At 38.2% G+C, this 14,515-nt stretch overlaps 1 protein-coding gene across 7 annotated transcripts in view; it reads right to left on the bottom strand.

The window, feature by feature from the left end:
• Nucleotides 1-14,515, bottom strand: part of TBL1XR1 (TBL1X/Y related 1) — a 179,530-nt gene that overhangs the window by 8,209 nt on the left and 156,806 nt on the right. For all 7 annotated transcript variants that reach the window (XM_055569004.1, XM_055569005.1, XM_055569008.1 and 4 more), the window contains 4 exons: nt 4,446-4,567; nt 4,225-4,299; nt 934-1,061; nt 215-380 (listed from right to left, as the gene is read on the bottom strand). In XM_055569004.1, the coding sequence (XP_055424979.1) occupies nt 215-380; nt 934-1,061; nt 4,225-4,299; nt 4,446-4,567 (491 nt within the window). The remainder of the gene's footprint in view (nt 1-214; nt 381-933; nt 1,062-4,224; nt 4,300-4,445; nt 4,568-14,515) is intronic.

The raw sequence follows: 14,515 nt of genomic DNA, 5'->3' as shown, positions 1-14,515 counted from the left end.
AATTTTGGTCTATATTATGAAAATCTCACTTTAGATGGTTTTGATCTTTACTAAGCTATAAAAACCACCACCGAAAAATACTCATTTAAAAACTAAGAACTGAATAAATAACACAAAAGGAATGACAATCATAATTGGAAAAAAAAAAATTTGTTTAGACAAGCACTTCTTACTCATATAAAGATACGTGACTCTTCAAATAACCCAGACATACCTGTGTGTTCCAGATGTGCACACACTTGTCAAAAGAACCACTCGCCAGATACCTGCCATCAGGACTGAAAGCTACACTGTACACAGGCTCTTGGTGTTTTGTCAAAGTATGGATGCAAATTCCTCGGTCTACATCCCATAATCTAACAGTAGAATCAAAGGATGCACTGACAAAGGAGGGAAAAAAAAAGATTTTATAAGTAATGAAATTCCCAGCCCCACCCCCAAACTACAATGACCGTCTTTCCTTATAGCTAGCCACAAATTCCTTATGACAAGTAGACTGTGCTGTTAGGAAAAAAGTGCTCTGGAAACAAAGCTAAAAGGAGAAGAGGCAGCTTTCATTAAGGGCATCTCCACGTCTGTAAATTGGAAAACATAAATGAGCTAATTTACTATATTTCTCTATTCTTTAAATAACTCCTTTATATTGATTCGCAAAACACTACATTGAATATATACTTATTATTTATTTTGATGCTGAAAAAACTTTATTGCATTATGCTTCAGTTACTTGGGTTTTAATCAATATTTGATATTATCAGTAAATATTTGATATCTCCAGAAACAAAATCCATTATGAGCTGAAATAATAAAATGTCTAAAATACTCCTTGCGGGATACATTCCCATTTTACTGAATTTTCCTAATTTTCTGCCATAATGTAAGAAATGTTTTTTGTAAAAGACTCATAAAGGAAAAGCAAATCAGAAATGTTACCTTGCTAACATAAGGTTGGCATTTGGATTGCTTGTCCCTGGCCCTGTTGGACTCCATTTGATAGTATAAATTTCTTTATTATGTGCTTGCAAATCATGGACACAGTTGTCTTGTTTCATACTCCATATCTACACAAAAAAGAAAAGTGTGTGTAAATTAGCTTTCCATATAAAGGATACGTTTATAATATGATCTTGCCAGTCCAAAACGTGGCATAGCCATAGCAATAATTATAGAGATCAAGAGAACATATGCAAAGAAATTAAAATGTAGTAGAATATATTTAATGTTTGTTTTTAAAAAATGACAAATTAGCTTCAAGTCCATTCTAAATAATTATTATTGTGAGGCTTCAGGATTCAATAAATTATAGTTCTAAGATTATTTTTGAAAACTTCAGATGATACAAATATCAACATTCAGTAATTTCCTTGGGTAATGATGCTACAATATTTAAGGCATTAGTTTTTATGCCGTCCTTTAAAAATAAAGATATACATTATAAGTTCCTCTTAGAATTCAGAATCAGGAACTATATGGCAATGGGGAAGGGAAAGTAGATAAGGAACATACAGATAATACAGTATGATTCATGTTGACACCAAAGGATAGGCAATAAAAGCAAAAAAAAAAAAAAGGCAAGAGGGACTATATACAATTAAAAAGTTTCTGCACAGCAAAGAAAGCAATCAATAAAGTAAAAAGGCAACAACCTATGGAATGAGAGAAAATACCGCAACCCATATATCCAATAAGGAGTTAACTTTCAAAATATGTAAGGAAATCCTACAACTCAACAGCAAAATACTAATTTAAAAATGGACAAAGGACTTGACATTCCTTCCAAGTCGACATACAAATGGCCAACAGGTTATATGAAGAGATGCTCAATATCACGGATATCAGGGAAATGCAAATCAAAACTACAATGAGATATCACTTCACAACTGTTAGATGGCTTCATAAATTTTAAAAATTTTGTCAAGAATATAGAGAACTTGGAACCCTTAGAAACTGCTGATAAATGAATACAAAATGGTGCAGCTACGATGAAAACCAGCATGGAGGTTCTCCCTCAAATTTTAGCAACTACCCCTATATGAACCAGCAATTCCACATCTGGCTACATATATAAAACACATAAAACGAAACCAGGCTCTCGAGGTGGTATCTGTACTCCCATGTTCACTGCAGCATTCTCCAGAAAAGCCAAAATATGGGAACAGCCTAAGTGTCCGACAATGGATGAATGGAGAAAGAAGATGCACATACACACAGTGGAGCATATTCAGACTGCACATATAAGGAAATCCTGCTGCTGCTGCTAAGTCGCTTCAATTGTGTCCGACTCTGTGCGACCCCATGGACTGCAGCCTACCAGGCTTCTCTGTCCCTGGGATTCTCCAGGCAAGAACACTGGAGTGGGTTGCCATTTCCTTCTCCAATGCATGAAAGTGGAAAGTGAAAGTGAAGTCGCTCAGTCATGTCTGACTCTTAGCGACCCTATGGACTGCGGCCTACCAGGCTCCTCCATCCATGGGATTTTCCGGGCAACAGTACTGGAGTGGGGTGCCATTGCCTTTTCCCCTAAGTATACATAACTCCATGTAAGTAAATGCAAAAGGTAAGTTTCCAAAACGTATTTCACACCAGCTTTCTATAGCACTGATACTACTGACCATTCTCTTCAACACTTCCCTTGAAATCTTCTCTACACATACATACTGTTTCCACTGAAATCATTCTTGCTAGGTTTTCTTTTGGAACCTGATTCTTCTTAAAGCAGGTAAATGTTACAGAGTTTAAGACTTTTAAAGCTTTCTTCTTCTTTTATTTGATACTTTCTACCTACACAATTTTGTCCATGCCCATGGCTTTGAATGACCACCCGTCTATTGAGAATTCCCGAATGATTACATCAAACTTTGAGTTCTTCTCTGAGCATCAGACCACATGCACGTCCACTTGCATGACTCAAAGGCACTATCCAAGCTAAACATAATCTTCTCACTCATCTGCTGTTCCTTCTTCTCAAAGTATGGCTTCACTAGACATTATTCATCCTTATAGCTTCTGCTTTAAACTTCTGACCTTTTATTATTCTTAGAATAACAACAACAAAAATCTTGAACACTTTCTAATTCAAACGTTCTCTCTTGAACTGCAAATCAGTAGCTGAGAGTAGCCACCAGCCTTATTTCATTTCCTTGTATGTGCCACACTCTGCTCCCAAAGAAGTTTTTTGTTTTTTTTTCATTTTATAAGCATAAGGTATGTGCATGCAAGGGTGCCAGGTGGCACAGTGGTAAAGAATCTGCCTGCTCATGCAGGAGACACAGAGATGCAGGTTCAATCCCTGGAGTAGGAAATGGTAACTCACTCCAGTATTCTTGCCTGGAAAATTCCACGGAGGAGCCTGGTGGGCTATAGTCCTCACACACGACTGAGTGAGCATGTGTGTGCACATGCATGCACACATACACTTGCAAAGTAATCTCACAAATAAAAGTGTGAAGAAAAGCATTTTTATCAGCAACGCTTACAAGGGAGTCCAGACTTGAGAAAACCTAACTAAAAACACAGCTGGTATTTAAGGAAAAAAAAAACTCACCAGGTTACCAAGGTTACATTTAATCTGTTCGTGGGAAGAGGAAAAGCAGTTTTCCTTCATGATTATCCTATCTATAAAGGTTATCATGTTTGTAGTCAGTGGCATTGTAAAGTCAAAGGTAAATTATTTTTAGTACAGTTAATGTGATGAAGTATAGAGCTCAAGCTTCATTAATTTTGAAAATTATATTTTTCTTTATCTCAAAAAGCTTTTGTCCCCCTTAATTCTGGTATGTGATATACGGTCTAGGTGTTAGTTTTTGCTTTTAGTTATACAACAAGAAAAATGCAAACTCATAATGAGACATGAATTCTGACATGTCAACTATGCTCACTCACCGATTAAGCTATATATCCACTACACATCAGTTTCCCAGCAAGGGTGATATATATTCACACCACAGCAAAAATCCAATTAATACACTGCTCAGAATATCAGTCAAATCCATGAATCCTACAAAGATCTTCATTCACTACCTATGAGTCAGATCTTTACATGAGCAAATAACCTTTCATTGTACCAATATATGACTCGTTACTAGCAAAGACAATTTACAATAGCACAAATCTTAGTATCCTAATTCCTAACTACAAGACACACATTCTGAGCAATCTTAAAACGGCCAGAGCAGCCACACTGTATAACTCCTCAGCCCCCTTCCTCCCTCCTATCTGAATTACCTTCAAGGTCATGTCATCAGAACAGGATGCCAGGAGATTGCCAGTTGGGTCCCATTTGATAGCATTTACTTCATTCTAAAAATAACAGTAAACATTCACATTTTCACTTCAGAGACTTGGTTGTTCTTTGGGTATTAAACATACATACTTCAAAACCACTCTGAAACATTACTTATTCATCATAATTGCTTTAAAGGAGGGAGAGAAAAGAAGTTTCTCACCGTGTGTCCCTGGAATGTTTTAATAGGTCTGTCTTGTCCTAATTTACAGACATGAATGCACATATCTGTACTACAAGAAGCAAAAGTGTTGTTGCTCTGCCAGTCAACATCCAATGCTGGTGCTGCAAAGGAAAAAAGCCACGTTTGCATTCATTCCACATGGATTGAAATCTAGGTGCTTTAGTTTTAAAACGCCGCTGGACATTAAGAACTTAAATGATTTGCTTTATTCTTTTTATATTAATAGAATTTTTAAGATGATGGTACTTAATTATCACAAATATTAATAAATTTCAGTTTGGTTGTCTCTCTGTGAGACACAGCCTAACAGAAAGTACACTGGCCTGGTAACCAGTAGATGAGGGTTCCTGAGAGCTTGCTCTGTAAATTACTAGCACTGGACTCTTAAAATTAAATGTGATGCTACATTTCCTTTTGTTTCTAAAATTCTGTGAGTGTTCAATGGATACAAAGCCTTGTTTTGCTATTCCCTAACTAATGGGCCCTTATAAGCAAGTCAGCTCTCATGCTATTTTTCTCTTCTAAAAAATGGGGATAAAAACCTTTACGCTTAGTACTCAAGGATATTGTGAACATCAAGTTAGATAATGTGTATGGAAAGTACTTTGTAAATTACAAGTGAGACAAATGTTAGACTAAGTACCATTTCCACTATCTACTTAACTGATAAATGGGAGTATTACATGATTGGCAAATACATTTTTCTTCTAAGTGATTCTTGTCAAATATATCTTAAATCCTACATCACTGAATTTAAAACCTCAGAGGTCCAAAAGCTGGCTGGCATTTAATACTTTAGCTCGGATATGATTAAAGATTCTTTCCTTTCTCATTTTCCCCTGTTGCAAAGTACAAAGCTTCTCTATAATTAGCAATGTAGATTAAGGTAATGATAGCAAGTAACTGGGTTAAGCAATAGAAGCACACTAAAAACACTGCATTTAGAGCAGGCAGTAGGTGGTTGGGGGAAAGGTGAGAATCAAAAATGAAGCATGCTTGGCAAGACAAGGAAAATCCTGATATATAACAAACACTTCAGAGCCCTGCATGCATTAGGTTGACCCTAGACCTTTGTCCCCAGAAACTGTTCCCTTCCTTGGCTCCTTTCCTCTTTCCCATCCTGCTTCTGGGAGAATCCAACTAAGTCAGTGAATAAAAACACTGGCCCACTTTGATCGGCACTATGTCTGGTATGCTGTTGTTCATGTGACCCACAACCTCTTGGAGCAATGTAGACAACCGTTCCTCTGTGAGCTTATCTTCAGCCCACTCCTCACCTCGCTCTGCCCTGCCCTTCTCTGCCACCAGGACATCACATATTCCAGATCCCCATGCCTGCAGTACCCCAGATGGGCTCATTCAGTGGAAGAAACTGTCAGAAGTCCAAGGTTAGGAGAAAGAGGGTAGACAGGCAACTCTGTGGTCCTCTCTCTTTAAGAGTGGGTCTTTGGCAGTGACCCTGACTGCTCCACGGTGCCTATGCTCGCCAGGCAGCCTACTCACTAAAGACACCATTCCCACTGGGTAGTTGGATCCTATCATTTTCTCTACAGTCTTAGGTTTACCGCGGTTGTTAAACTCTGAGTTACCTCCTACTTCTCTATTCTTCACTCTTGTAAGACTTCTGCTCGAGTTTCCTTATATTATGTTCCCTTTCTTGAATTACCTGGTTTATATTTTCTTTGTGCTTTGGAATCAGTAACTACACCTTCATTTTGACATTAAATATTATTAAGATACAATTTTGAAAAATAATTTTAACAAAATGCTTGTAATTTATTATAGTGTTAAGAAGTGGGGAAAAGGACTTCCCTGGTCAGTAGATAAGGGTTTGCCTGCCAATGCAGGGGACACGGGTTCGATCCCTGGTTTGGGCAAATTTCACAGGCTGCGGAGCTACCAGGCCCATGTACTACAACTCCTGAGCCTGTGCTCTGCAAAGAGAGAAGCCACTGCAATGCGAAGCTCACACCACAACAAAGAGTGGCCCCTATTCGCTGCAACTAGAGAATGCCTGCGTGTAGCAATGAAGACCCAGTGCAACCCCCCCACCAAAAAAAAAATTGTGTGTGTGTGACAAAAATGTAAATAATTTAAAGGACAATTAAAAGTTATATAATAAAACGCTATGAAGGCGGCCAAGTATCTGTTGTGCCCCACCTGGGTATCAATTTGACAGAGCATCATCTGAAAACATTAGATAGGTGGCTGAGAAAATCAGAAATGGTATTTAAACAAATACACCATTAGGTTCAAACCAAAACAAAAACCAACTGTATAACTGGGTAAAGATAACTGAAGGAAGCTGAAGAATGCTAAGACGTGAGTTGTATGATTAATGTTCTGTGATATGCTTGGCTCATAAGACACAGTGATTACAGGCTGGTATGATCTAAGAACCCATACCTCCTTACTTTGTATTTTATTCCTAAAATTTAAAAATGACTCTAGGTAATATAAGTCCTTCAGGATAGAAATACATCTCTAACATAAAATATATTTTTATGTAGGTAATATGTGAGCGGTATATTTACTATTATTGGTTTCATTTTTCATATGATGAAAAAGGCTAAGAAAAGTTAATTGGCCGAGGGTACACAATCTTCTAAATTCCTGGAGCTGGAATTCCCTGGTGGTCCAGTGGTTAGCACTCTGCTCTTCCCCTGCAGGGGCCATGAGTCAGATCCTTGGTTGAGGAACAAGGATCCTGCAAGTTGCAAGGTGCAGCAAAAAAAAAAAAAGTCCTGGAACTAAGATTCAATCTCTGTGTCCTCCAATTCTGATTTATTTTTTGTTAACCCATGCATCTTTCATAATCCAGAAAGGTAATAAATAAACCTATGAGGGAAGGGGAAAAGGCATTTAATATTCATTTGCCTTTTTAAAAAAACAGCTTCACTAAGATATAATTCATGTATCATACATTTCATCCATTTAAAGTGTGCAATTCAATGGCTTTTAGCATATTATATTAGTTTTAAAATATTGTGGTCATACATAACATGAAATTTGTCATTTAATTAAGTGTACAATTCAGCTGTATCAATTACATTCACAATATTGTACAATCACCACTATTTTCAAAAGTTCTGCATCGCCCCAAACAGAAATTCTGTAACCATTAAGCAATAACTCTCCATTTTGCCCTCCTCCCAGCCTCTGTAATCTTGAATCTTTACTTTTAAAGTTATGTCTGATTTACTTCACTTAGCATAAGGTATACAAGTTCTCTGGTGTTGCAGCATGTACCAGAAATTCATTTTTTTTATGGCTCAATAATAATCCATGTATATAGAGGCCCCATTCTGTTCATCCACTCATCTGCTCACGGATAGTGTGTTGTTCTCACCCTTTGGCTACTGTGAACAATGCTATAAATACTGCTACGAATTCATTCAAGTTCCTGCCTTCAATTCAATCACCTAGGAGGAGAACTGCTGGGTCATATGGTAATTCTATGTTTAGCTTTTTGAGGAACTGTCATACTCTTTTCCACAAATGTACCATTTTACATACCTACTAACAAAGTATAAGGATTCTAATTTCTCCACATCATTATGAACACTGTTATTTTTTACAGCTATCCTAATGAATATGAAATGGTTAATTCATCTATAATCATGACTTATGCTTTACGTAAGAGTATATGAATGAAAATACAGTATAGGAATTAGAATATGGTAATTTTAAAAGCATGGTAGACTTCCATTCCTGGTCAAGATGGGGTAACAGGAAACAAATTTACCTCCCGCCCAAAATAGCCAAACACTTACAAAATGTATGAAATAACAGTTCAAGACTCTGGGTTAGTGCTAGCGTTAGTTACTCAGTTGTGTCCGACTATTTGAGACTCCACGGACCACAGCCTGCCAGGCTCCTCTATCCATGGCATTCTCCAGACAAGAAGACTGGAGTGGGTTACCATTCCCTTCTCCGGGGCATCTTCCTGACCCAGGGATCAAACCTGGGTCTCGTGCATTGCAAAGGATTTTTTTTTACCATCTGAGCCACCAGGGAAGGCTCTGGGTATGAGACAACAAAGGGCAGTGGTTCTTGAGAGAAAGAAATCAACCAACAATGTGCCTTTAACTGATCATATATGATTTGGAAAAATGTCCAGATCTTGGCCCATGGAAGAGGAATTTCCCTAACGAAGAGATTAAAGAAATTCCTGAGGGGAAGAGATAAAGCTCAGAATCTAGACAGCCACAGGCACCTAGAATTCACAGCACAAGAAAGGAGAGAGCTATGCAGACAGAATTCTAACGACCTGCAGCGGGCCCAACTCATAGTTGTCTGTACTAATCAGCATTAAGTACTAGCTGAGCCTTGGGAAAGAACCACTGAAAAGGATTACAAGAAACAATGCCTGATACTCAAGACTGGAAATGTGCAGCAGGCTAGAAAACCTTTTGATTCAGGGAACACTGGTTTGAGTACATCTAGGTTCTTGCCTCAGTACTAGGAAATAATTAGCTCTACACTGAGCGCTGTTTCCCTGCCATTTAACAAGTTTCATAAGCGTGACCCAAAGGATCAGACCGTTTCCAGGTAATTTAACAATGTGCCAGAACAAAGTTCACAAATACTTAGAAGAAAAGAAGTTGAAAACTTGAAAAACAGCATAGAAATTATCCCACTTCTCAGGTGGTGCTAGAGGTAAAGAATCTGCCTGCTGATGCAGGAGACGCAAGAGATGTGGGTTCAAAAGGGCAACCCATTCCAGTATTCTTGCCCTTTTGAAGCCTGGTGGGCGATACAGTCCATGGGGTCACAGAGTTGGACACGAATGAGCACACCTGAAAAAAATACTGGATAAAAAAATGAAGAGTATTATGGGAAATCAAGCAGACTAATAAACACATTCAAACCTTCAAGTTAAAAAAAATGTGGGGAGGAAGTAGAATATTTCTTAAAAATAATGGTCAAAAAAAATTTTTCATTTGAAGGAAACTATGCATGAAGACATCCAAGAAGCTTCAAGGTCAAGAAACAAAGAAAACTGAACTAAGGCACAAACGTATTCAAACTGCACCAAATCATTTATAAGCAGAATAATCTTAAAAGCAGCCAGATAAAACAAGACAAATTACTACAGAGCGTTAAGGATGAAAACTGGAACAAGTTCAAAGTGAAAATATTGTAAATAAGAGAACACTGCAATATTTTTTTAAAGTACAGAAAGAAAAAAATCCTGTCAACCCCAGAACTCTATACTCAACAACAAAATCTTTCAATAATGAAGGTGAAATACAGACTTGTTCATATATAGAAAGAATTCATCAGCATTAGATTTGCACTATAAGCAATGTTAAAGCAGTTTGGGCAGAAAATAAATGATACTAGATGAATTAGATGTGTATGCATCTACACAAAGAAATGAAAGTTGGAAATGGTAACTATGAGTAAAAATTATTATTATTTAATCTCTTTAAAATATCACTTGAAAGTATATAGTGCTAAATTAAAAATGTGTACTATAAATCCTGATGCAACCACTATAATAAAAGATTTATAGTTAATACCCCACCAAAGGAGGAAAAATGTAGTCATAAAAATATTCATATAAGCCAAATGAAAGTGGAAAACAGGAAAAGAAGAGATAAATAGAAATATGATTAATTTAAATGAAATCATATCAATAATCAAATTAAATGTAAAGAGCCTAAATATTGTCATTAAAAGGCAGCGGTTGATATTCAGTAAACAAGCAATAAATGATGCCTACATAAATTCCACTTCAAATGTAAAAGTATGGAGGTATATATACCATGCCCACACTAACCAAAAGAAACTTGAAGGGCTACATTAACATCAGATTAAGTAGATTGCAGAGCACAAAAAACAAAATGGAAAAAAAAAAAAAAAAAAAGAGGCTCATTAACAAAATGATAAATGGATCAATTCAACATGAGGATGCAACATTCCTAAATGTTAATGTCCTTATTAGCACTGTTTCAAAATACATAAAGCAAAAATTGACAGAAGAAATTAGAAACTGTGTTTTCCAATTATTATTGATGATTTCAATACCCTTCTCTCAGTAACAGGTGGTATAAGTAGACAGAACAATCACTTAAGGCTATAAAAGATTTGAACAACCTTATGAAACAACTTGACCCTCATGACATTTGTAGGAACAATGGAATTATATTAGAAAGTGGGCTTTGCTGGTGGTCCAGTGGTTAAGAATCCACCTTACAATGTAGGGGACACTGGGTTCCTCCGACTCCTGGCCCGTGAAGATCCCACGTACTGCAGGGCAAAAAGCTCATGCGCCACAACTACTAAAAGCCTGTGCTCTGGAGCCTGCAAGCCTCAAATACTGAAGCCCACACACCACAGAGCCCGCACTCTGCGACAAGCAGCCCGTGCCCCGTAACTAGAGTACCCCCCGATCTCCACAACTAGAAAAAGCCTGCACAGAGCAATGAAGACCTAGTGCAATCAAAAATAAAATGAATATTTTTTATTAAAAATTAGAAAGCAATGCTACAAAGACCTTGAAAATTTTTCCAATTATTCACAAATTAATATACTGAATCAAAATTACTTCAGAAAGTATTCTGAACTGAATGAAATTACAATATCTGAAAAATTGTGAGATGTCACTAAGTAGTGCTGCTGAGTCGCTTCAGTCGTGTCTGACTCTGTGCGACCCCACAGACGGCAGCCCACCAGGCTCTGCCGTCCCTGGGATTCTCCAGGAAAGAACACTGGAGTGGGTTGCCATTTCCTTCTCCAATGCATGAAAGTGAAAAGTGAAAGTGAAGTCGCTCAGTCATGTCCGACTCTTAGCGACCCCATGGACTGCAGCCTACCAGGCTCCTCCGTCCATGGGATTTGCCAGGCAAGAGTACTGGAGTGGGGTGCCATTGCCTTCTCCAAGTAGTAGTTAGAGGTAAATTTATAGCACTGAATGTCAGATTCCCACTAGAAAAGTAGAAAGGTTTCAAATCCATGACCTCAACTTCTATATCAAGAAAAGAAAAAGATATGTCACCAAAGAAGATATACAGATGATAAATTAACACATGACAAGATGCTCAACATCATTAATCATTAGGAACTACAATAAAACCACAGTGAGATATCACTACACACTCATTAGAGTGGATACAATTAAAAAGACTGATCATATACCAAGTGCTGGCAAGGATACGGAGGCACTGGACACACACACATCTCCCTCAATAAAGCCATTTAAAAAATAAAAAAAGCATGGCAGGCAAGAATATCACAGGTAAAATGGCTTTTTATCTGTAAAATGACTTTTACATCATCTACCTCTTTGGGTTGTTCAGTTAGTTCACTTCAGTCTTTGTGACCCCATGAATTGCAGCATGCCAGGCCTTCCTGTCCATCACCAACTCCTGGAGTTCACTCAGACTCACGTCCATCCAGTCAGTGATGCCATCCAGCCATCTCATCCTCTGTCGTCCCTTTTTCCTCCTGCCCCCAATCCCTTCCAGCATCAGAGTCTTCTCCAATGAGTCAACTCTTCTCATCAGGTGGCCAAAGTACTGGAGTTTCAGCTTTAGCATCATTCCTTCCAAAGAAATCCCAGGGCTGATCTCCTTCAGAATGGACTGGTTGGATCTCCTTGCAGTCCAAGGGACTCTCAAGAGTCTTCTCCAACACCACAGTTCAAAAGCATCAATTCTTCGGTGCTCAGCTTTCTTCACAGTCCAACTCTCACATCCATACATGACCATAGGAAAAACCATAGCCTTGACTAGATGGACCTTTGTTGGCAAAGTAATGTCTCTGCTTTTGAATATGCTATCTAGGTTGGTCATAACTTTCCTTCCAAGGAGTAAGCGTCTTTTAATTTCATGGCTGCAATCACCATCTGCAGTGATTTTGGAGCCCAAAAAGATAAAGTCTGATGCTGTTTCCACTGTTTCCCCATCTATTTCCCATGAAGTGATGGGACCAGATGCCATGATGTTCATTTTCTGAATGCTGAGCTTTAAGCCAACTTTTTCACTCTCCACTTTCACTTTTATCAAGAGGCTTTTGAGTTCCTCTTCACTTTCTGCCATAAGGGTGGTGTCATCTGCATATCTGAGGTTATTGATATTTCTCCCGGAAATCTTGATTCCAGCTTGTGCTTCTTCCAGCCCAACGTTTCTCAGGATGTACTCTGCATAGAAGTGAAATAAGCAGGGTGACAATATACAGCCTTGACGTACTCCTTTTCCTATTTGGAACCAGTCTGTTGTTCCATGTCAATTCTAACTGTTGCTTCCTGACCTGCATACAGGTTTCTCAAGAGCCAGGTCAGGGGGTCTGGTGTTCCCATCTCTTTCAGAATTTTCCAGTTTATTGTGATCCACACAGTCAAAAGCTTGGCATAGTCAATAAAGCAGAAATAGATGTTTTTCTGGAACTCTCTTGCTTTTTCCATGATCCAGCGGATGTTCACTATTTGATCTCTGGTTCCTCTGCCTTTTCTAAAACCAGCTTGAACATCAGGAAGTTCATGCTTCACGTATTGCTGAACCCTGGCTTGGAGAATTTTGAGCAGTACTTTACTAGTGTGTGAGATGAGTGCAACTGTGCAGTAGTTTGAGCATTCTTTGGCACTGCCTTTCTTTGGGATTGGAATGAAAACTGACCTTTTCCAGTCCTGTGGCCACTGCTGAGTTTTCCAAATTTGCAGGCATATTGAATGCAGCACTTTCACAGCATCATCTTTCAGGATTTGAAAGAGCTCAACTGGAATTCCAGCACCTCCACTAGCTTTGTTCATAGTGATGCTTTCTAAGGCCCACTTGACTTCACATTCCAGGATGTCTGGCTCTAGGTCAGTGATCACACCATCGTGATTACCTGGGTCGTGAAGATCTTTTTTGTACAGTTCTTCTGTGTATTCTTGCCATCTCTTCTTAATATCTTCTGCTTCTGTTAGGTCCATACCATTTCTGTCCTTTATCGAGCCCATCTTTGCATGAAATGTTCCCTTGGTATCTCTAATTTTCTTGAAGAGCTCTCTAGTCTTTCCCATTCTGTTGTTTTTCTCTATTTCTTTGCACTGATCGCTGAGGAAGGCTTTCTTATCTCTTCTTGCTATTCTTTGGAACTCTGCATTCAGATGTTTATATCTTTCCTTTTCTCCTTTGCTTTTCGCTTCTCTTTCTTTTCACAGCTATTTGTAAGGCCTCCCCAGACAGCTATTTTGCTTCTTTGCATTTCTTTTCCTTGGGGATGGTTTGATCCCTGTCTCCTGTACAGTGTCTTTGGGTTATAGCCAAGACTAAATGGGATTGTGTATAAAGAGCATTACCTCCAACAGAAAGGTGGCACACATTATAAAGCAACTTATAACGATGCCACACCCACTTATTTCAATTTTCCATCACTCCTAGGATGTAGGAAAAATCTTTAGGCAGAATGGTCAGAGGTCTAAAAGAATTCTATCTGGTTGAGGACTAGAAGCAAAGGCGCAAAGGGATTAAAACAGGTAAACAGAAACTGATGTGTAAATAAATACTTATTAATGTGATAAGCTTTAATCAAGTTGAATTGTTTAACACAATACTTGCAAAATTATGCCACTCAGACACTACTGAAAAATCATTTTGTGCCTTATTTGACTTATCGAATCACACTAAATAGAGAAATACAAAAAAGCAAAATGCCAAAAGCTTTGCATTTCAGTTTTAAAGGTAACACTGTGCCACTGACTGTAAAAAGGATAGTAACAAAGCCTTGGAAATAACCAGAATTACTTAACTCAGCCTCCAATTTAAAATTCTTTCCAACCACAACACAATCTTGCATGATGTAATTAGATTGGGCAGCACTAAAACTACTGTTCCAAACATTATTAGGGATCTTGTTCCAGTTTAACATCAGTTTCTGTTCTCAGAACCCCCCCCCGAAAGCAGGAACAAAGTTCTAGGATGCACAAGAGTGTTGGTACTAAAATCAAGGTGTCTCTACACATCAGGATGTATGCTCTGCTGCATGGCCATGTATCATGGAGAAAGAAGCACACTATTTTGGAGATCAGATTTATCTGATTTAAGTATCAAATTATTTCC

Source organism: Bubalus kerabau, chromosome 2 (genome assembly GCF_029407905.1).
Source record: "Bubalus kerabau isolate K-KA32 ecotype Philippines breed swamp buffalo chromosome 2, PCC_UOA_SB_1v2, whole genome shotgun sequence".
NCBI classification, from domain to species: domain Eukaryota; kingdom Metazoa; phylum Chordata; class Mammalia; order Artiodactyla; family Bovidae; genus Bubalus; species Bubalus kerabau.
Note: the sequence above shows the minus strand (reverse complement) of the source record. Positions and strands in the feature narration are given on the sequence as shown.